General features: G+C 40.4%; 1 protein-coding gene across 1 annotated transcript in view; it reads right to left on the bottom strand.

The window, feature by feature from the left end:
- SNTB1 (syntrophin beta 1) overlaps nt 1–24,908 on the bottom strand; it is a 97,033-nt gene that overhangs the window by 30,546 nt on the left and 41,579 nt on the right. The window contains exons 2-3 of the mRNA XM_088149003.1: nt 8,654–8,870; nt 591–798 (exon numbers count right to left, since the gene is read on the bottom strand). Of these exons, the coding sequence (XP_088005129.1) occupies nt 591–798; nt 8,654–8,870 (425 nt within the window). The remainder of the gene's footprint in view (nt 1–590; nt 799–8,653; nt 8,871–24,908) is intronic.

Genomic DNA, 24,908 nt, shown 5'->3' with positions numbered 1-24,908 from the left:
AGTTCTAAAAACAGTTACACCTTGACTGAAACATTTGCCTGTAGGCAACTCTGTAAATGAACATGCTTCATGAGATGGTCTTCCAGCTAATGCAGACCTATGCCTACTGTTACACATATACAACTGTCAGGATAAAGTTATCCTACTCACCATGCAAAATGTTAACAGCAGGTGTGAGGTGTGCTCAGGAGCAGAATTGGAGGAATGTCCATCCTTCTGTGCATGTTCAGGGTATACGTGAACTAATGAATGCATGGTATGTGCAAAGGTCTAGGGCACCTCTGACCAAATTGTATGTTTCAATTAATCTCTTAATGCACTTATCTTCAGAGAGTTAAAGCAAATACCTCTATCAAATACCTCAATCAAGGTGTAACAAAGTTAAATAGAGCTGGAGCAGACTTTTCAATCCATATCCTTAGTGTACACATGAAAGGTTACAAGGCCACTCCAAATCATGTTGGAGGAGTGCGATGTATATGGTCCAAGAATTAAAGCCGATCAACTGAAATCAAATGTTGGACTGATGTCCAGAGAATTCAAACACATGCAGGGGTCTGTTGAAGACAAGAGGAAAATGTTGGCACTACCTTTTCTGCCAGCCAACCCAGGTGCCTAATTTCTCGGCCTCCAGCAATTCCCGCTTTACCCAGTTGATCTTTGACCTCTGAGATCACTTTGGGAATGAGCTCACTGATACAGGAGTGGATAGCATAGAACCAGGACTGGGCACTGCTTGCATCTTTACTCCTTAGAACCAGAGTGTGCTTGGCATCCGGTGAATGAACTTCAACAAGCCTGTAGAAAAAAAACAATAAATAGGAAAAGAGGGGAGGGTTACATTGATTCCCAAAGTTCCAATCCGACTACCTGCTTTGCTGGTGTAGAAGTATGAAAAATCACCCTGCCAGGGATGGGGAACCTGTGGTCCACAGACTCAAGCCAGAAGACCAAACTAGCTCAGCCAGCCAAATGGGGCTCCAGTAAGGTACCTCCCCATACTATAAGCTTGGCACCCCATTGCAGTTCTGTTTCATTTGTTTCTCATCATCAACCTTCGACATGGTATGGTGGGATATAAAAAAACAGAGGACTGCTGGAGGCTCAGCCCCTCCCTGCCTGTAACCCATCTTTTCCTTCCATTCAGGGGGATGGCCAAGGCCAATGCACTTCCCACACAGGAATGGGCAGCTTCTCCAATGGTAGAAGAAATTTACTGGACAAAGATATATTCTGCTGGAAGCCAAACATGAGGAATGATGGCTTGCTCTCTGTTCTTCCTTCACAGAGAGGTAACATCAGGAGGCAGGGTTAAGTAACTTCACAGGATTAGGTCAATTAAGCTCAATCTTCTGATGTCATCCAGTCTGCTAGATCAAGTCTGCAAATGGATCTGCAACATCACCACCCATTCATCTAACACAGCTTAGATTATCTGAAACTTGAGCAATTTAGCATTCAAACAGAGGAAGAATTGTTGCACACTGGTGGCATGTATATCTGGGTTTCACACTTCCTTCTAACACTACTGGTTAAAGAGGAGCAAGGAGCTGTGATGGGAACTGCCTTTTTCTATACAAGATCCTGGAGAGTCATTGCTAGTTAAAGAAAAGAGAACTGGGCATCTATCCAGAAGTCCTCCAGAGTTCAATAGAGTTTACTTTAAGAAACCATTTCCAAATTGGGGACCAGTGTGGTGTGGTGGTTAAGGTATTGGACTAGGAGATGAGAGATCTAAGTTCAAGTCTATTCTCATCTATGGAAATTCACTGGCTCCCTTCAGGCCAGTCCCTCTCTCTTAGTCCAACTTACCTCACTGGTTTGCTCTTATGGGGATAAAATGAAGGATTGTCCCCATGTAAGTCACCTTGAGCTTTTGGAGGAAAGACAGGATATAAATCTATCAAATAATATTAATCTGCTGCAGTAAACACTGGCAATAAATCTTGTTGCTCCTTAAAAATTAACACCCTTATGTTGGCTTTGAATTTAGGGAACTGCCGTCTCAGCACAAAGGCAGAGGAGAGACTGTAGTATAAGATATAACTCACCACAGTTCATTCACACTGGGTATGGGGTGGGACCATAATTAACCATTATGTTCAAACTGGACTTCCGCATTAGGAAGCACGTTGAGTGCTCAAGAAAAAAAACACTTTTATTGCAAATCAATGTATTCACTGATAAAACATGATCAACAAAAATGGTACTCGTAAAAAATGTACCTTCCTGCCTCTAAAAAGGTCATTTCTCCAAAGAAACAATTAAAATGTCAACAAGACAAAGAACAAAAAAAGATTACGGGAATGAATCTGAGCTGCTTTTGAGGATTACCCTCATCTCAACAACATGGGATCAGTCAATGTGGTCATACCCTTCTAGTCTACCCTATCTGGCTTTCCAATATAAATGCCCTTGGGCATGGTTACTCATGCTTTGCCTTCAGTGACAGTATACCAAAATACTATTTTAAATTACTTAAAATATGATCTGCTCTTCTATAAACCTCACTGGCTTATATGGCTTCTGAAACATGACATTATCTGCAATTTGGTGATCAAAGTTCTCTTTTTAATTCCCCCTTGTCTGGAAATATTTAAGGCAATGCCACAGCTCTGTTTTTCATACGCTCCACCACAGTTATGCAAACACTGCATACAGAACATTTTTGATAAAGCCCACATTGGTCCGAAGGAATTGTGCATTTAAATAGGAGATGGCTGCCATGATACCTACTATGTTCTAGCCATGCCCACAAATGCTATCATGCTTTCTCAGAGCCTGCTTGGATAACGACATAAAGAAAAAATATCTTTCCTCTAAAGCCTCCATGGTCAATCAAACCTTCTCAGTTCCTTATAAAATGACAATAAACTCCCCAACCTAGCAAACTCCAAATGCACTGGGACTCCAACCTCCAGAACTCCCAGCTAGCATGTTGTTGTTCTATTTCTCTGGTCATCCTCTGCACAGTGTAACTTGCACAGACCTACAATCCATCTCTGTATAGACAATACCAATCTGTCCCATCTCTGGGATATTGGTAGAAGAAAATTTAATTTAGTTCCCACTCAAATGCAACCTCAGTGCATATTGAACCAATATACAACCCCAAAAAACCATTCAAAATTCACAGACCTCTATTTTTCAGAGCAGTTTGCCAGCAATTTAAATAAGCTTATTAGGGAAATTACTTTACAAGTAGACACACATTCATAAAAATTATATAGGGAACTGTATTATCTTAGTGGAAAATGTATTGCAAGAACATTAGGCACAACTGAAAACATAAAAATGTACATGCATAGAGAACCACATACCAAAATACATACAGGTTTCAGTGTATCTAATTTTTTTTTCAAATTATATAAACTAAAGTTGACCTATTTGCAAAAATGAGAAACTAAGAGAAAATATGGATGTGTTTGGCAAAATGAGAAACTTGATTAACTGTTTTGGTGGCTCTTTCAGTCCCTATGCTGGATTTGTCATTACAAAATGCCCGTTAGAGTTAAAACAAGATTCATTAAGTGCAAAGATTGACAGCAGAACCAAAGGTCCACATCTCCTTATGGTTTGTCATCTTCCTGGATCTTTTCCCGTGGTTAATCGGCACTCTGATTACTTACCTATTGTTTCAAGTTTGGTCTCATAGAGCAGTGAAGAGGAATGGAAATCTAAGAACTGTCAAAAAGTCAGATGTTCTTAATAAAAACAGAGTTTCAGCTTATCCCATGGGGTGAGCTCTTATTTCTTCACTTGTTGGACCATACTGGTGGTCATATTCATAACCACGCATAAATAAGGGGTCAATTTCAGTATCTATGCAGCTGTATTTACCTACACCAACATTTCTCAAGCTTATGGTCACCTCCAGATATATTGGCAGAGTACTAAGTAACCTCAGTTTTATTTTAAAATTAGTAAATCGCTCAATTGGTATTGAGACACTGAGAATATGAAGACATTAGGTTTTGTTCTCTTTCTCATGTCAAGGAAGCACTTGCTCCTGGCAGACAGCTTCACGGGCTTCCCCATGTATTCACACATTCAGTCATTTATAACATGGCTGTGGCATGATCCAGTTCAGAAGGCTCACCAAAAACTATGCTTATGCATATGTGAATCTAATTAGTCTTCAGAACTATATTGAAGGCAATTTCCAAAAGTATTACTGTGCCCCTGACTTTGCAGGAAACCAAGACAGCAATCTGATTTTGCTTTTATGGGCCTGACCACATTGCATTACTAGAAAGAGCACAGGGCTATCAAAGACCATGTTCTAAAACAGCTGTGCTTCTCTCCTTGGAACAATATGTTTGAATTAGAGTCAACAATGCAAGACAAAATATCAAGTTTTGTGCCAAGAACATCACGCAGATTAAGGAATGGATTTGCTCTGGTTACATGAAATCCCTTATTTTGATTCCATTATTTGGGATTTCAGTGGCTGGATTCCTCATTTAATCACCTCCAGGTCATATCTCTACAGAAGGACCTTGTATTTTCCCCCTATATTTCCACTTTCCTTTTCCACTTTAAGGTGCTCTCGAATAAGTGAAGAATGAAGATGAACCGCAGTCTGTAAAGGAAGACAAACTCAGGATTTAAAAAAAAATCTCTTCACTTACAAACATTGAGTGAGATGTTCAAGCTCTATGCTGGGCAATTCTCAGCAAAATCCAGCAGGTGGCCTGTGACACAGAGGGAAGACCTAGTAACAAGTCCAGGGTGAGAAGACAGATGCTTTCTGATTTGCCTAGTTGGGTCACCTGAGTTCCCACACCAGGAGATCTGTGGGTTGGGATGGAATCTTTGTAATAACCTGCTTAGTTCCAGCAACAGAGGAATCCACTTTCTAATCTGAGTTTGTGGACCAGAATTTCTTAGAATTGGGGTAATGGTGTTTATGCCATTATCTACAAAACAAGGGCCAGTAATATAGGACCTACGAATACTATGTTACCTACAAAATCCTGAACCCACTTGCTATACTTTTATTATAGAAACTGATTCCACTCATATCCCATACAGTATACTTATGTGCCCATGACAATTCCAATGTCCCTAAAAAGGGCAGAGAGCCATGAGCAAATATATCAGGAAGGGTTCCCCTTTGCCAAAATGGCCAGAGCTGACGACTCCCAATAAAAAAATAACTTCATCCATAAACAAAACTATCACAGTAACAATGCACTTGCTAATATCTTAATTAGCATAATCATCAGAAAGCTGCAATTACAGGGTCATCTGGTGTAGTTGCAAAGTTTTGTAAGAGCTGTACAAATCATTCCAGCAAGTCCTTATTTTCTCTTATTCAGGAAACAGAAAATCTATCCAGAATTGACCAATTGACATGCAGTTTTGACCAGAGATCATCCACAGAGCGTTCTGTTGCCACAGGCAATAAAAACAGCAAGAATTGATAAGACACCTCCATGCATGAGATATTCAAAGCCCTTATTTCCTGCTCAGAGCAAACCTTATTAATGAATGAAAGTGTAAAGTGTATCTGCAATAGAGCACTGTCTTTAGCTTAGGTAGAAGGACAGAGGTAGGTAGAAGGTAGAGCTTAGACAGAAGAATAGAGCACTGTCTTAAGCTTAGGTATTCAATTTTTCTCTGGAGGTTACAGATGGTTCTGAACTACAGAGGGACAGGACGAGGCCTAATTTAGGAGCCCCAATAATTCACTGTCAGAAGAGAGCTCCAACCACACTGTCTAGCCACCAGATCTGTCACCAAGCCCTCTGTCAAACAGCAAACTCTTTAGGTTTCTGCCTCCTTCATGCAGAGAAGTGTTAGATGCCAATGAAGTTTCTTCGGACTCCTTTATACTAGATAGGGAACAAAAAGACCATGGATGTGAGAGAAGAAAAAGGTTCTCCTTTAACCACCCCCATCAGCTTTCCCTTATTTCACAGCTTCTCTCCTAGCAAAAGAGGCTTGCAGGTGTGTGGTACGATGCAACTCTCCTCATGCATTATAAATGAGGACCAATAAGCTTATCCTATTTTTGGAGCCTGGAAACTCTAAAGAGCCATCCAAGTCTCATTTCCCATTCATTTCCCCAGGCTGCCTTTTCTCACTTCCCCAGTAAGCCAGAGGTTGGTGACTCAAATTAGGATGAGGAATTCAGTCTCCCAGTGCAGTTTCTTGTTTCTTAGGACAGGCCTTGAAGCACAACATCTGTCAGAACAGAAGAGCGCAATCAAGGCAATCAAGGTCCAGACTGGCCTTCATCAATTTGGGCTCCCAGGTATTCTTGGACTATTTATCATGTCTAGCTGCTTTGGGCAACACTCATGGATGGTGAGACTTTAATCCAAATCTCATTGGATTTTTATTTGTTGAAGGAGTCTGCTTCCAAGCGGTGGACAGCACTGGCAATTTGCTGTTACCATGAGAAAGTTTCTTGTAAAGATTAGTGAGAACAAGCAACTTTCCCTTTCCATCAACTGGTTCCTGTCATGCCGTTCTGAAGCAACTGATCTGCTGCATCATTTACATTAGGAATGGACATCTTCTGCAGGCTAAGGAACTGAGAAACAGGAAGGACCATATCACAGGTTGTAGCTGGACAGTCTTTGCAAGTTTTCTTTGTTTTTTCACTCTGTTCCCCATTTTTGGGTATTTCCACTGGGGACAGAAACTGGGGGCCACAGAATGGGGATCATACTGAAACTTTGTGTGGCATTCTAGGAGCCAAACGTAGGTGGGCCCTATCTGATCTTTTATTTAAATGAATCTAAACTTGAATGTGATGACATTAAATTAATTATATAAAATCCAAACAATTACTCCCCAGAGTAATAATTTAATCGTTCTCACACATTCAGCATTACAATGGCAATTTTCAGAATATGTGCAGCATTAAAATCTCAGATTGCACACTTCTGGTGCACTGGAGAAAGCCGGTAAACAATGTGTGAATTGATGCACGTGACAAAAGTTCATGTCAGGGGTGTCTCCAGGGAGGGTCCAAAAAAATCAAGATAGTGGTCACAACGATGTGATTGAAACCCTGCCCTTTTTTAATGTGTGTCACAATGCATGTAAAAAAGGGACAACGCTTTGATTGTATGGTTGGGCCACCATTCTGATGTTTCTGACACATCCTCCCTGGTGTCTTGGTTCAAGCGCTTATTCTGTACGCAGTGCAAAACCTCAGCCGACCAGAACTCTTCTGTGAATGGACGCAGACTTGTTTGCAGGACTATGTATTCTACAACCCTTTTCCTACTTGAACATATTATCTGCATAAGAAAAATGCCATGTTTGAAGCATTTCTTAGTTATAAGGAAAACACTCAACTGTGATAAAATTACACGTATTGTTGAAGAGAGGTTGTATCTTTTTCAGTTTGAGTCAATCTTTTTTCAGTTTTTTCTTCTTGTATAGAACAAGAGATTATCAAGCAGTAAGTTGTTTTGACAAATGTAATGATATGAATGAAACTAAATGATGATATGAACTAAATGATGATATGAACTAAAACTAAATTAATCTGGTAAACTATTTTGATTTGATTTCTTTAAACCAGTGTTAATTACATACAGTACATTCCTTACTATTTTTAAGAGTGCAGACATTTGAAATTCGTGAATTCTTGTTCTTTTTTTTTAAATCTTAGCAGCAAAAATCAGATTTGGGACTACATGTTCCTTTTCATCCCTTTTGTTGAGCAAGAAGTTTGTTAATTCATGGTAAGAAGAGAGTGAAAAAAGGAATGGGTTTAAACCACTGTGGTTATAAGGAGACTGGATCTTCAGACTTGCAGTGGGCAACCAGCACTTTCATTTGACTTCATTTTTGTTTGCAAGAACATTTTTTATCTAGCCAAGCCATGTCTGTGAGACTTCTGCCCAATCTAACTCAAGCCAAGTTAGGAGATTTGTGATTTACTGCTGAGTTCTGACTGGGAGAACCTGACAGCTCCCTACCAGCTCTGAGTTTACCTTTGTTTGGTTCCCACCCCACCCCTGGAAAGTGGAGGCACTTCCAAACAAAATGCTGGCTGTGGACATCCATTATTGGGTCAGAATGTCGATGGTGCTTACAGTCTTACAAAGAAAGACGATGCTGGGAGCTTTGCAGCAAGCAGGCTATGCAAGTAGGGTTGTTCTTTAATTACAAAATAAAGCCATGGAAGACCCCAGAGAGCTGAAGGACCTGCCATAGCAGGTTTTGTGGAGAGGTACAAAGAGGAGAGGAAATTGTCCCCTCCTGTCCAGTGAACAGAAAATGCTTTCACTCCCAAAACTACACCATGAGATTTGGCAGATTCAACAGAACAGCAGCCATTTAATCCAGGCACAGAACTGCTGTAGAGAGCCATGGAGATGGCCTTGAGGGAGATATTCAGACGCTGTTACAGAAGCAACCTTCCTTAAGCCCTGGAATGCCAGCAGCCTACTTAGAAGAACCCCAGAAGGACCCAGCAAATTGTCTTCCCTTCTGGACATCAACAAAGCAAGATGTACTCTTTTATTCTTCTTTGCTGAATATGGGAAAGATGCAGAGAGAGAAAAAGAAGAAAGACAGTTGCTGTCTACTTGTGTTATGGACTGCACATGCACTTGATCCATAAAAATAAAGAAGAAGGAATATTATGGGAAAGACGTGTTCTTCTTTCCCAGCCTAGTTTGTTTACCTGTTTTCTGGGTCTAACATAGCCATGTTCCGCGTCACATAGCACATTTTGAGCGGGATGGTCTTTTTGTCTCGGTGGATGTTGAGAGAGAGCGGCAACAGGGGATCGATGGTTGGGTTGCCCAAGCGGGGGGACTCGGGAGGAGGAGTTTCCCATCCAATTTCAGAAATAGGAGAACCTTTCTTCACATAGGGGGTGGCCTCTCGCATGTATTTCACTGAAAGAAAGAGAAGAGCAAATGAGAGTGTAGAAGAACAAGCCTAGTGCTATTTGCTTGATTTGCATTCTCTCTCTCTCTTAGCATATCATATTGATTTATATAACCGCCCATCTTGCAACTGTGACTTTTGTTCATTTGCACCGGGCAAGATGTACTTTTCCTACTGGCCTGGATATTTCTCTCTGCTCTTACAAGACTTGGAAACTCCTCTGCAATGAAAGATCAAAAGGATGCCTCCTTGTTTTCAAATTTCACCACATGTGCCTTTATTTGTTTACAAGCCAAGAAAAAGGCTTTGCCAGTTCAATATTGGGGACTAACCCCAGTTAAAGCAAACCAACAAGCAATAAGATAAAGTTCACAAGGGGGTATAATTTAATGCCAAAAAGAACTACTGTATATGTAACCTGGATTTTTAAAATCATCATACAACTATATAGGAATGATCACTGTAATCTGTTAAAATCTTCCACAGATTTCACTCTGCTTTGCATTATCTCAAATTAATACCTGCTGGATATTTAAAAATAAACATAAATTGCATTGTTGTCAGGAGACTGCTATACAGAACCACCAGAAGATGTTCTTACTCATACACAGACAGAAGTAATGCTCATTGCTTGCAAATTTTCTGTATTATATGATTAATGATAAGACCTGAAAGACTAAGTTAGGGACAGACTGTCATGGAGAAAATCTATCTATGTGGTTGCTAAGACCAACTCTTGATGGCACATAATCAATCAATCAATAAATCAATCAATTAAATAAATAACAACACAGGCCTACCTTAGAGAATTGTTATAAAGGTTCCAAAGTTAACATAAGTGAGGAAAATATTAACAAAATCCCTCAATATTACAGTACTACTTGGAGTGAAACAGAACCAGTGTGTTCAAAGCTGTGGCAGCACTCATAATCTATTTATAAAACTACATTGATAGAGTATCATCAGCTACTATTTGACTTAATTTCTGTTTTTGTCTTAATTTCTTATGACTTAACTTCTGACTTATTACCTGTTTCATTTTCTGGCAAAACTCAAAGCATTATGCCTATTTTGTGTGTGTGTGCATTATGCATCATTAGATATAATCTTTGAGATCAATGATGATAAACATGGGTATATTGCCACCTTAGCAACACTTCCAATAAATGAGTGCATGAAGTTAGCAATCTGAATCATTTAAAAATCAACAACCCTACTTAGACATAGTAAACATCCTTTTGTCTTTACAATTATTCATGAACTAACTTGGGTGACTCTCTTTAAAATGCACAAGTTGAACAATAAAGAAAAACTGGTGGGGGGAGAGACGGGAGACTGGTGTCAACGTGAAAGATTTAATTTGAGATCTAAACAAGAGGCCAGAACATTTTAATATGAATGGGAATTCTCAGACTCTGGAGACAAGTTCCATTTCATCTTAACGAAGTGCTGCACAGTTTTTACATAATTCAAAAATGACATTACTACAGGATGCTTTATTAAGAAGGTTGTAGTTATAGAAAACAAGCTTTTTAAACCCAGCTTATGATGAAGTCTACTCTACTCTACATGGGGGTTCACATATGCCATGAAAAAAAAAACTCATATACACTCTTTGAACATAAGGAAATAATAGTTATATGTGATTATCAACATCTACTGTCAGAATTGTATTATGCATATCTCCTGATTTACTGATCTCTGAGAGTTTAAAGTAAAGGATAGGGAGGACTCTCCCCATGTTAACCAACAACTACCATATGACGTCAGTTGTAATCTAGACTCCTGCATGCTCTAGAGCAGTGTTTCTCAACCTTGGGAACTTTAAGATGTGTGGACTTCAACTCCCAGAATTCCCCAGCCAGCCAGGGAGTTGAAGTCCACATATCTTAAAGTTCCCAAGGTTGAGAAACACTGCTCTAGAGATATGTGGATCTTAATTCCCAGATACCCCCACCACAACCCCAGCTAGCATGAATATTGCTGAGAATTCTGGAAGTTGAAGCCCATATATCTGAAGGTCACCTAAGCTGATTCAGAAAAGCCTCCAAGTGTAAGATACTAGAAAAATTGCCCATTCCTTTCCAACAAGAATGTAACTGGCTTAAGACCATCTTTCTTTTTACAAGGTACACTTTACATAGATGAATGTTGACTCCTCTACCTGAAGTCTAAAATAGCACTGTCAATTCCAAGCCTATCACACAGGAGTTTCTGTTAATTTGTTTTTATACCTACTTCTCCTCTAAGGGCACATAGAAGTTTGGCTTTTTATTCTACTTTTTATTTCTTTACTCCAATTATGTTTTTTTTTCTTTTCTCTGATACACCAAAGCAGCTTATTCGGGGATAACCTTTAATTTTAAATTAAAACGTAACCCAATAACAATTAGCAATTTCAATAGCACTCTTTTAATTCGTTAATTTAAAAAGCCCCCTTGAAGAGGTGTATTTTGTCCAACTTCCAGGCAGCCAGCAGAATTGGAGTTTTGCAGCATTATACACAAGAATTAGCCTGAACCTTAAAAAACCAAGCAAACAATCGTCCCCAAACCTAGCAGAAATCATAGGCTCTTTATTCAGTTTTTCTCTCTCTTCCCTGATATACTTAGATCGGCCAGGTTGTAAAAATACTGTTTTTAATTGCACTCCCACAGCGTAATCCGTAGCAAACAATTATAGCCTTCCCAATCCAATGTCCATCAAATATGTTGGATCAGAAGGCCTATCACCCTCAGCCAACAAGCTGAAGGATGGAATTGCAGTCCCCCATCTCTGAAGACAAGAAGTTGGAAAAGCTCAACCCAACCTTTACTCCATGTTAACTAGACTAGTGATACACAAATGAATTTATAGAAGTGCCTGGTAAAAATTGTGCACCTTTTCCTGGTTGAGGTTCTAATCATCATCACAAACTAATGAATAAATCTGGCCTCTTTGTGTCCAGCAAATTTGAAATTGAGGTCAAGCAATTAAAATTCCAATGTTCAGTTCCCGTCCCTCCCAAAATCCACTTCATACCCCCCCACTCTGAAAACGATGGCAAACAAGGAATCGTCTTTGAGTGAATTAATCTGCTGCCATATGCTAGCGGCCTCATTTTCTTCCTGTTAGTTGTGCTGACAGCCAGCCAGTGCCATGTTCAAAAGAGCACTTGATATGCACACAATTTTGCCAAAGCTCCAACATTTCCACAATTAAGCCTTTGTTATATATTCACAGATGACATTTTGGTGGGGTAAAAAAAAAGAAAAAAAAGAAAAACTCACTTCTTGGAAGTCAGACAGACAAATGTGATCAAATCTATCAAGCTGCTTTTTTTTAACCAGCTTCTGGAACATCTTATGACTCATTCAGGTTAGCCAAAACAACAACACCAAAAAGGGGGTTGGGGGGAAGGAAAAAAAAAAGACTTCAAACTCCAGGTATCACTTTGATTCTGTAGGGGAACAAAAATGGGAAGTATCGGCTTATGGTACAATGAAGACAAAAGGAACGAAACACTGAAATTTGATCAAAGGCAGAGTATTATAGACTTTCTGGCTTTGCAAGAAAAGGAGGAAGAGTTAGTGTTTCTCACAAAAGCCCCACTTCACCACCAGCTTCAGGAAATGACTGATATTAAAATATACACACACACAAACACCCAAATATTACTCCGGTAGTGAAAGTTTGGTTGAATAAAAATAATTAAAAAAAAAAACTTCATTTATCATAACCACAGTATTTTCATATTCCTTCCTATTGGGAAACAGCTTCAAACTCTTTCCTATGTATACACATCCACGCCCACACACAATGAAAGAGGGAGGGAGAATAATGGTTTAACCTAATGCAGATGACATCTACATCCAGATGTCTTTGTTTTATTAAAGCAAAAGGTTATGAGAAACCAGAGAATTGGAGTATTCCAACATGGAGATGAAAATGTACACTTTGGGTAGTTCTTATTCTGAACTGGAACACCCCAAAGCAATGTTTCTCAACTGTGGCAACTTTAAGATGTGTGGACTTCAACTCCCAGAATTCCCCAGCCAGCATGGCTGGCTGGGGAATTCTGGGAGTTGAAGTCCACACATCTTAAAGTTGCCACGGTTGAGAAACACTGCCCCAGAGTAAGAGCCAGCTTTCCCAGCTGGGAACTCTCCAGCAGTTTGGGACTGTAGCTGCTGAAGTTTCCATCTTGGGGTAAGATTATGCAAGCACCAAACTAATAAAGGGAATAATCATCATGAGTAACAATGACAGAGTACGTGATGTATTTTTGTGTTATTTTTCATAACTGAATGCAGCACAAGCCTTTAAGGTTGCATCCCGTATTTAGATTCCTCTTCCTGTTTTATCTGTACAGTATAATAATCTTGTAGGATATCATCCAGCTTGAGAGACCGCGGTTCGTCCAAGTCCCTTGGTCAACAGCAAGGCAGAAATTTTGCCCCCAACTTTGATCAAAACCAAAACCACCACTCCCCGACAGCAACCACCAAACCCCTCCGCAAAAATCACACTGACAAATTATATTTCAGCAGCAACATCTGGAGAATTGATTCTGAAGCTGGGGGCTGAAGAGTGGACATGGGCTACAGGTTGCTCACCCTTTTTCTCTGTTCTTCGTTCCCCCTTGCACAGAATGCTTATGCTCATCTGTTGTTCACAAATGGAATCTGCCGTATCTAAATATTTGATTAATAGCCACCAGCTCTATATTAAAGAATCATCATTTGGCAGTAATTTAGTTTTGAGCTGGCAGGAGCAGGAGTTATTGTTGCCAGATACTCATCAGGAGGAGGAGGAGAGAAGAGGAAACAACTGGAAAGTTTAGAATTTCTGATTTTACGGCATCCCGGGATAGTAAGAGAACATAAGAGGTTTGAGATATGGGCTGAAAATAAAGGAAATTAAATTTAAGAGAGACAAATGAGAAGTTCTTAATTGAGGAAACTGGAATCAAATGCATAAGTATAGATGGTATCTAAGCTGGTAGTGCTACTTGTGTGAAAAAGATAAAAAATCTTGGAACAGCAGTCAACTGCAAGTTGAATATGTGCCAGAAATATGCTACTGCTGCAAAAAGGGCAAATGCAATGCTATGCTGTATCAAGAGACATTGTAGGGGAGTATGGATATGGCCTTTGAAAAAGGTATTCAACAGCCCCTAGGTAAATACCGGGTTAGCCCTGGAAGAGAGGATGCAGTGAGGAAGAAATTGAAGACTGCCCTCCCTTGACTCTCTTTGGTATGAGAGAAAGAGAAAGAGAGGGAGAGGGAGAGGGAGAGACTGACTGACCAACTGACTGACTCTGTCTGGCTTTCAGGATTCTGTTCTTATACCCTGCAGCAATAAAGTAGAGTTACAGTAGTCCTTGTGGACCCTGTTCTTTGACCTGGCCTATCTCAAAGGCTTGATAAAACTATAGTCTCCAAATCACAAGTAGTAATAGTTCCACCTTATTTTGCATTGGTCAGATTCCATGAGTCTTTGTCCAGTTCAGGATACCACATTTTGGTACCTCCGTGTTGCAAAAGCCCACAAGGTAGATAGAACCAGAAGTCTTATGAAGAGAAACTGAAGGAACTGGGGATGTTCAGCCTTGCCAAGAGAAGACTGAGGGTGTTATAACAGCACTCTTCAAACATCAGAAGGGACGTCCTAGAGAAGATCAAGACCTCCTCCTCATCGTTCCAAAGTGTAAGGCACAAAACAAGGGACTTAATTATAGGAAGGCGGATTCTGACTGTGTAGTAGGAAAATAACTTTCTAAAAATAAGAGCAGTGCAACAGTGGAACCAATTACAGGTAGTCCTTGCTTAACGACTGTTCATTTAATGACAGTTCAAAGTTACAACGGCCTTAGAAAGGGTCCTTTATGGCCTGTAAAGCACTTCCGCCCTTCATAAAACGTTGCACCGCCCTCCTGTGGTCACATGGCTGCATTTCAGGTGCTTGGCAACCAGCTCGCATTTACAACTGGTTGCCAAGCACCCCACCATCATGTGATCGCCATTTGCAATATTCTCTGCCGGCTTCCCCAGAAAGTCAATGCAGGGAAGGTTGTAAGCGGAGGGACAGAGGGAAACTTCTTGGTGGAGGGGAAGGGAAACCCTTCAGTGGGTTTTAGGAACGTTTGAGAGTGAAAGGGCTGCCTGCCAGGAGGATTTCACTTCCATGCGGAGCTGAAACCATCCAGCAGGCAGCTCTTTCGCTCTCAAAAAGCTGCCTGCCAGGAGCATCCTTCAGCAGACTGCTCTTTCACTCCGTCCGCTTTATGACTTGGGAGATCGCTTAACGACTGCAACCGGGAGTGCCTGGATTGCAGTCGTTGAGTGAAGCAGTCACGTGGGCATCTCGCTTAATGACCGCTTTGCTCAACAATCAAGATTCCGGTCCCAATTGTGGTCATTAGGTGAGGACTACCTGTAAGCAAAGGTGATGGGATCTCCTGGATGTGTTGAAATGGTGTCTAGACAGCCAACTATCAGGGTTCCTGCCAGGAGATGACCTTGAAGGTCTAAACTCCCGCTTCAAACGCGATGAACCTATAGTTAGAAGGGCCCCACTGTCTCACACTGAAGCCCAGCTTCCTGCTTTCCCCAAAGGCCAACAGATACCCCAAGGAAAACTAACCACGCATAGGAAGATATTGCCCTTCTGCTACGGTGTGTCAGCGAGCTTCTAATATGTTGTCCCTTAATATGGAAATATTAGTAAACTGTCATAAAGATGGGAAACACATTTTATTAAACGCATAGCCCCAACGTCCGTATGTGGGGACGATTCTTTCTACTGGCCTCGGCTGCACGATAGGCATTTGTAGAGCACCAGAACACCAACTGTTAGAGAATGCAGAGCATGTTACTGTCGCGGCAAGCTCTCTTAAGCCGAAGAGACTCACATACTGGTTGGCCGAAAGGGTGTTGAATGCTACATAAGCATTCCACAAAACCTATTTCTGTTCTTCCAAGTCAGACAAGCAGGACTTCTCCTTTACTTAATAGGAATGTCATAAAGCACAAGTTCAAGCATAGTAGTTTTGGTATATTTGAATCAATCTTAAATATTTGCAGAGCAGTATGGTGCAAAATACTAGAGCGGCATTTCTCAACCATGGCAACTTGAAGATGTGTGGACTTCAACTCCCAGAATTCCCCAGCCAGCTAGAATTCTGGGAGTTCAAGTCCACACATCTTCAAGTTGCCAAGGTTGAGAAACACTGTACTAGAGGTTGCAAAACACGACAAGGTCCTTTCTTACAACGCCAAAGAGTAAGATTTCTATTCATTGGTTTCTAGCAGTAAATTCAGAATCTCTCTCGACTATACATTGCAATGAACTGCTTCTGTCACTCCTAGTTGAACATTTATTTCTCTTCCCTAGTTAACTCCCTAGGACCTTGTTACAGATAACAACAGCAGACAAAGTAGCATTATTAATAACATGATAGGTAACACATAAAATCACACAAGATAATAAGAGCAGCAGAAACAGTAGGTGGCGTTCCAGGAAAATAAACCTTGTAAAGGTATTTTATAAATGAGGTGCCACCACAGAAAAGACTCTGCTCGGTTGCTGGCTTCCAGCAGTTTTATTCCAGCAGGGAGCCCACAGAATAAAATCCAGTTTGATGAGAACGAAGCAAGCCTCTGAATGCCTGGGACTATCTTTTAACGCAAGACATTTTTTCATCAACATACTTTGGGCCTCTGAAGAAATCAGTGGCATCAGTTTTTAGGTATAGGGCTTGTTTCTGTAGTTTGACCTTCTAATTAATTAATTAATTTTAATTAATGAAGGGGGGGTGTTTCTTTTTTAACTGTTTGTGGCTTTTACTTTTATTGTGAGCCACCCAGTGTCACCCACTGGGGGAGATGGGCGACAAACAAATTTAATAAATACATGTATTCCCATTTCCCTAGGAGTAAATCCCAATTTGGCTGACTTCTGAGTGCCTGTGCATAAGATTGCCCTGGTCCTAATTCTTGATATTGGCAAGGATTATATAAACCTTTTATTTTGTACCACTTCATTCCCACTCAGATTATGGAAATCTTGGGGACTTCCCGGGGATGGCGAACTGAACGCGGCTTTACGAAAGCAGAACTGACAATCGTGGCAAAGACTAAGGAACCATTTCACAAGCTACCAGCATATTTGCAAAGTGAGCATTAGCCTAAGACAGTGTTGTCCAAACTTGGCCACTTTAAGATGAGTGGACTTCAACTCCCAGAATTCCCCAGCCAGCATGGGAATTCTGGGAGTTGAAGTCCACTCATCTTAAAGTGGCCAAGTTTGGACAACACTGGCCTAAGAGGAAAAGACTGAATGATGGAAACCATGCATTGGGCTGTTAAATCACAGTTAAGCTTTGGTTTGTTGAACAAATCACAATTGGCTAGGTTCACACATTGCACTAAGCTATAAACCATGATTTACAAACCACAGTGATGGTGTTCACACAATACATTGAACCAAAACTAGACATACATGTTATGGCTTAGCAGGGTATGAACCTAGCCACTATGTGCATTTATATGTAGCGTGTAAGTGTACCACAGGCATCCCACGGGCCTGTATGAAATAGCATAGCTATTAGACAAAACACCCACCGGGCTGTACAATGTGTAATACGAGATTTTCTGTATTCCAGTCAAATAAAAAGGACATTAGAATCAAAGAATGATATACTCAGTTGCCGCCAGTTAGCTGATCTTTAGAACGGACAATATTGAAACTTCAGCTTTCAGCAAATGTCACAAGGAGATAAACAATTTAACATGTATAATGTCACTCGGCTCTAAGGTTTCAAAGATCATCCGCCTGCATGTACACACACACACACACAACCTTGAGTTCCTTATATGTTTTCTTAAAGCATGAGTCAAGGGGAAATGAAGCACAACTGCCCCTTTAATAACAAGCAGATGGGCTGTGTCACTTTTGCTCAGAAGTGCTGTACATCAGTGCGTCCCAACTGAGACCATCTCCAGATGTCTGGACTTCAACTTCCAGAATTCCCTGGCCAGCCTGGGGATTTCTCCTACAAATGTTAGAGAGACGTGGCTTGCAAATCATTTCCACGCAGTACGGCTGTGGTTAAATGTGTTATCTGATTGCTGGGATAACAATCTGATCTCTTTCTGGCTGCCGCAAAACATACTGTTACTGGGTTTGCTCATCTAGCGAACTCCAAGCATATTTATTTGCATCTCACCTTTCTACCCAGAGGTGGTTAGTAAGCTGTGGTTTGCAATGATTAAGCAAGTCATCCAAACAAAGAATTACGTTATTTACAATACGGTTGTGCAATGCTGCAGAGATCATTCCAGAAAGGTGTTTGGAAGAGCAGCAATGGAACACATATCTGTCTGCAATTCTTTAAAGGAGCCATGTCTTTTCCCAGGACCACGTGGCTCCCTGAACAGTTGCTCCATGATCCTCGAAAAAGATCTGGCTGCTTTAAAGAGTTGCAGACAAGTGCTACCTTCATACCACCTGTGCTACAAAGCGTCTCTCTGGAGGGCTGCACTTCCCTACTGTAAATAACACAATTCTGTCCTGGATGAGTTACTTAATCATTACAAACCACTGATTAGTGTTTCTGAAACCACACCTCTCCAGCCATTTGAGGAGAAAATGAGAAGCCACACATGGGGATAATTATAACATACCTACCACCTAACCATCTGAAGATCTGAGCAAACAGCCCCTACAAATCCTGCCTTGGGAATGAATTAACACCTAACACAAAGTATAGGCAACTGTACCATTCTAGTAAGTTTTCACATATAGCTATACTTATCTGGGCTTATTTCAACCAGGATGTTTTGCTTCGTGCTAAGGACAACTGCATGCAAATTTCCTCCGTCATCATTTCACCTCTCCTTTTTCAAAAAATGTGGCTGCAGTAATTGAACGTGATCCTGCTGTGTTCCAAAATATTTATGCTTTGGAGTTATTCACCGGGGGAAAACAGGAGCTAGGCAATGTTCTTACAAGCTCTCTGAACGGCCTTAAGTGGGAATACAAAACACTTAATTGCATGCCTCTCTGGAATAGTTTTGTGCCAATTATCATTCTTGCATATTAGTGGTTAAGAGTTATTTACTTATAAAAATGTCATTGCCACCTTTCCAAAGTTTGCTCAGGGAACACAGAGTATAAAACATTACAATTAACGCTAAACCACTACCACTTTTCCTGGCAACTCACAATAGTTTAGCAAAGGTTTCTTTTTTAAATTATGGTTTCCAAGTGAACGGAATCAAAGGGAAAACTAGACATTAGTAGACGCAGTGTCCTGGTCACAAACACTTTTAGGTGGAATCCAAGACTGGAACTGAAGAAATGAAACTCATGGCTCATAACGTTCCTTGAATAGGTTGCATTTATGAATATGTAGAAGAAGAAAAATTCTCATGGGAGGATTAACAAAAAAGGCTTAGTATTTTAAGGAAATTTCTGAATTTTGATCTATACATGCAGAAGAATGAATCAGCAAGAGGACACTGCTATTTTGGAGTGTAGATAGAGGTTACTATTTTCAAATGTCAGCCTATGGAACAAGAAAAAACAAACCATATCATCATCATCATCAATTTATTTATCATAGCCTGTCTCCCAAGCAAAACATTCAAGTTCAGTACAAATCAATTCATCCATCCATCCATCCATCCATCCATCCATCCATCCATCCATCCATCTATGAAGGAATATAATTAAAAAACTGTATTGGCTTTTCTGTGGTAGTTTAGTCATTTCTTCCATTTCAATACCACCTCACTTTGACCTACAGTACATACAGTAGATCCAGCCTTTGTCCTAATGAAAAGAACCACTGAAATCAAATGGAGACTCTTCAACTGAACTCTTTCAGACGTGGAAGCACTTGAGTTTGGCCAGACAGCAACCAAGATTTCTTACACATGTGGTCCTAAAAGTTACATCAGTGTACATTAAAAATATGCTTCGCAGTCTTCCTTTGCTAGAGAATCCTGGAAATTATTTATTTAAATTTATTCCTGTGTCTGCAGACTACCTTTTTTTGTAAGATGGCATATATTGGGGGAGGGGGTCCCCTCATTTCATCCTCAGGTAGGTTGGGCACAAAGAAATATGATTTTGGATGGTCCAAAGTCCTCCAGATTGGTTTCTGAAGTTCGTGTCCAATACCTTGAGTATATACTGATGCTGGTATAGGATGCTAAGGTGTAAACTCTTCACAAGCATTTGCATCATTGTTGTCACCTTTTCCTTGCTCTTCAACCAAATCTGTGTAGGTGAGAACAGTTCTTCCTGACTATGTCTGTGTTCATTCATTACACTAGGTCATAATATGGTTTTCTTGAGACTGGTTTAGGGTGCTATGTAACTCTGGTCATTATTGTTTGTAAACCATGATTTGTGTCTCATTGGGTTGAGGAAACCCAGCCCATTGTGGCTTGGATAACAAGCTATGATTAAGTAAGTCATAGCTTTGCAGGACATCCAAAGTGTGTTTTCATAACCTTCAAGCATTTTCCAGTTCTTGTAATAAACCTTTGTATTTTGTGTTGCCACACCCTTCAGAGGTCTTTGTAGTCATATGCTCATCAACAAAGGAACAAATGGTTATTTTTAAAAAGCAGTTTTAAAGAATCCCTCACTGTGCCCTTCTGGATATGAAAATGCATTGCTGTATCCAAGACAGCTGACTCTCAAAGTTTTGAAGTTTATATGCTTTCAACATGTTCTAAAAGCAACACTGCTATTTCCATGGGACTGATTGTCTTCCCAAGCACTGTATCTTACCAAAACAAAAAACAAAAAAACACTCCAATAAAAAATACTTTAATCCTTGTCCTTCCCAAATTAGAATTCTTATCTTACTATTATTTTAAGGTTAAACTGAATCTTGCCTTCTGAAAGAAAGAATGCAAATGTCGTTCCCATTACAGAAGAGAGAAGGCAAGGGTGGACAATATAAAGCTTTTCTTAGCGGTATGGCAGAAATATTTCTGGTATACTGTCCTATGGGGGAAGCTTCCCTGTGTTTGTCTATGTGTGGGAAAAGAATTTTGAGAATTTGTGGTTAAAAGAACAAATAGAGGACATCAAAAGTTTTGGCTCTTGGCAATGCTGGTCACAAGAGCCCACTTGGTCTAAAGCAGCGTTTCTCAACCGTGGCAACTTTAAGATGTGTGGACCTCAACTCCCAGAATTCCCCAGCTAGTATGCTGGCTGGGGAATTCTGGGAGTTGAAGTCCATATATCTTAAAGCTGCCAAGGTTGAGAAACAGTGATCTAATGGTTAAGATGCTGGGCTAGGACCAGGAAAGAACATGAAGACAAATCAGTTGGGTATCAATGGCCTGGTGGCCAATTAGGATTCTTCCATCTGTGCTGGTTGGCTGGTTTCTTCTCTCAGAGAAGAGAGTGGGCAGAGTGGTGGATCGTGTCTGCTGGCTTCTGCTATCTGCTGCACACAGATGTTCTCCACTGTCCATCCATCCCATCATACTGTTTTTAGAATGAGTGCACCATGTGTTTCTACTGGAAGCACTGGACATTGCCAAAAGCAATTTCCAACAGAAGCAGAGCAGTGTTTCTCAACCTCAGCAACTTTAGGATGCATGGACTTCAATGCCCAGAATTCCTTAGCCAGTATGCTGACTGGAGAATTCTGGGAGTGGATGTCCCTGCATCTTAAACTTGCTGAGATTGAGAAACACTGAAGTCGAGTGTTTTCTACCACCTGCATTTATTCCTTGTGAATTTTTCAAGAACTAAAAAATTCAACTTATTTCTGCTAAAGACCAATCTTGTCTGATCACATTGATTCCCATTATTCAAATACAAATGGCACTTTACCAAAACAGACAGCTGATATTTTTATCTGTTCACAATATATCTTTGCCCACTTATTGCAGGAATTCCAGCAATTTCTAATATGTTGAATAATGAGCCCTCGCTGTTGGAGGAGGCTTCTATTTCTAGAGAAAAATGTTTTTTTGCTTCCACAAGAAACTTTAGTGGCATTTGACATGCTGTATTGCAGAGATTTTCCAGGCAATTAAAAACAAGCATAAAAATGTCAAATTTCAGTTTTATGTCTGTGAACTAAAATAGAATACAGAGAAATGCCTTCTTTATTACAAAATAACCAATTTATCTGCACAAGGCTTCTCTTGGAATATACATGTCAGATTAAATCTCTTTTCCTTGATATCTATCACATAGATGTGTTTGGGAACATTATGTCTTTCCATTTCACTGTATGCTTAGGTATTGTGGTGAGAACCTGCACCCTGCGCCCCCCCCCCGAAAGCTTGCAGACACTGGTGACCCCCTCCTTTTTTTTAAGAGAGCTTTCACTGTGCAATGTTTTTGTTCTTTTTCTCATTTGCTCTTCCAGTGTTTTAAATATTTGCAATGCTCATTATCTCCCGCCCTGCTGTTTTGTGTTTTATATTTCTATGTTTCTGTTTGTGTTGTGAGATGCTTTAAATACAGATGCGCATTTGCAGAAATAAGGAGAAATGCCACCGTTTGAAGCCCGCGAGAAGCCGGAAAACTGTCACTCGTTGCGCTGCTCATTCTATTCACATCCCTTTTGTGAAGAAAAGGGCTGCTGTACGAGCCAGTCTGGCTTGTCAGGAGTGTTTTTAAGGCCATGCCCTCTTCAGGAAGCAAAAGACTTTTTACCTATTATTAACTAGAAAGTTAATCTTTATGACCCTATCTAATCAGAAAAGCAAATGAGAGGCGTTGATCGCAGTTCTTCCCATCCATCTTTTCCGTCCCAGGAAATGACATCCTGTTCAAGATGAAGTCTGTCTCTCCTGAGTCATTCAAAAGACACGAGAGAACATTCAGGCTTACAAAAACATTTCACTTTTGCTTTCTCTTCTGCCAGCTACAAGTTCATTTAGATCAGCGTTTCTCAAACTTGGCAACTTTAAGATGTCTGCACTTCAGCTCCCAGAATTCCCCAGTCCACACATCTTAAAGTTGCCAAGTTTGAAAAACACCATCAGATGGGGAATCAGGTTAGCTGGAAGATGTTTCCAGCCTAAGAAATGTCAAATACAGAAGACTGCTGGCATTCCTTACTTCTCCCTCCACTTTCAAATCCATTACCATTATGATTCATACTGTGAAATATCCTGAATACTGTGCCCACATACATGTGTGTGCGTGATAAAAGCAGAACTGTAAAAAACAACTTTCTAGTCTTTACGACTAAAACTTCACAACAGCCTGATCAAGAAGGATTATGAATCATGCCTCAACATTACAAATACACGCTTCTTCTCTTCCCTTCCTCTCCTCCAATTGTGTATCAGTTTTCAATTAGCCACACTTCATTGTTTCATGCAAACCACTCTTTATCCAAACAACCCAAGTTCATAAACCATAGTTTTCTAGTTTGAACAAATCAGAAACACATTATGGCTTAGCACTACATATGAACCAAACTATTAAGACCTGCTTAAACAAATCATGGTGAACAACCCCAGTTAAGCATTATATGTAAATTCAGCCAATATAACCAAATAATTGTAATAGTCATTTCCCATTAAATTGGGGAGATATATTTATTTAAGAATGTACTGGCCACTTTTCCAAACGAACATTCTTACAAGTCACCCTACACGCAATGTAAACAGCCCACTTCAGTTTTTCCCATTATCCATGATGAGACCTGCCTCCTTGTCAAATCAGGGAAAGCCTGCTGGAAAGAAAATCAGAAAAGTCTTCATCCTAATGAACAGAGGGATGTAGATTTAAACTGGAGATAGCTGAGTTGCTGAAATACCTGAAACCCCATCCTGTCCCCTTCAATAAATCTTGTAATCCAGCCGCATCCAGGAAACAGCTAACTAATGTGAAGAGTATTCACCCTCTTCCATTGTGGCAACTGCAAGCCCTGAGCATTCGGGCTGCGTATGATTCATGACTGGAGAGCCATCATATAAATGCTTTCATTTTAATTAAGCTCAAATGCAAAATACATCAAACCAAATACAGTCTCTGTCCTGCCCTCTCCCTCCCACTGTGTTTTAGATTGTGTCCCCTGGCATGACACAGAAGGTGCAGCCCTGGGCTTCCGAAAGTTGTGCACCCTTGCTTTAGCGCGACATCTGAGCCCAGGCACTGGAACTGTGGTTTAAACTGTGCCAGATTAAACCCTTTTCTCAAGACACCTGTAACATTTAATCACAGCAGCAGGGAGAGGGGGGAATGGGCACAATCATAATTAAGCATTGTTCCTGTAATACAGAACTAAATAATTGTGAAGACGATGTGCCTCCTGGAGAAATGAAAATCACCTTTTACTTTCTCCAAATCCAGAGGCCAGAACTAAGTATTTTGTTGACATATTAATGCTGCTCTTTATACCAGCCCTACCATTATCAATTTTCAGCGGAAGCAACAACTCACAGAAAATATCTGCTAATGTAAAATAACTGCAGTCCTGAACACAGAAAAGGAGTGGATAAAGAAGAAATAAGACTCAGCTGATTCCACTGGTCCACCATTTGTCTGATTTCACATAGAGAGCTATTTTTTTCTTAAAAAAAAAAAGGTATATTGAAAGTTGCATTGTCTGCACATTCTTAGAAGCTGATCTGGAACTTTTAAGGATCCAGAGAAACAGTAAAACTGTTCAACAGACATTGAACTTTCCGGAACAGAGGTACTGCAATACAGGAGTATCCAGCCTGAACCAAGGGGAGAAGCAATCTTACCTTTGCCACCAACCGAGTATTTTACCAAACAGCCTGCCTCAGCTTTTTCTACATATATAAAACTAGTCATATGAGTGAACCATACAAGATGCTGAACAAGTTACAAGAATATGTATCACCAAATGAGGTTTGGTTTTGCTTTAATGTGTTGTACGAAGCCACTCACTGTGGTTTGCAAACCATGGTTTATGAATTAGGGCAGGGATGGAATTGCAGAGCTGTGTTTGGCTCCCCAATTCTGGTTTTCCAACTCCTGGACCTTCTCTGAGCATAGGGCTCCATGCCGTTTTGAAGCATCTCCTGCTCGTATACTCTAAAAC

This window comes from Python bivittatus, unplaced genomic scaffold, assembly GCF_059951505.1.
Source record: "Python bivittatus isolate LINGU-HERP-01145 unplaced genomic scaffold, Pbiv_v1 ctg000590_np1212, whole genome shotgun sequence".
NCBI lineage: Eukaryota > Metazoa > Chordata > Lepidosauria > Squamata > Pythonidae > Python > Python bivittatus.
This window is presented reverse-complemented; position numbering and strand designations above follow the sequence as displayed.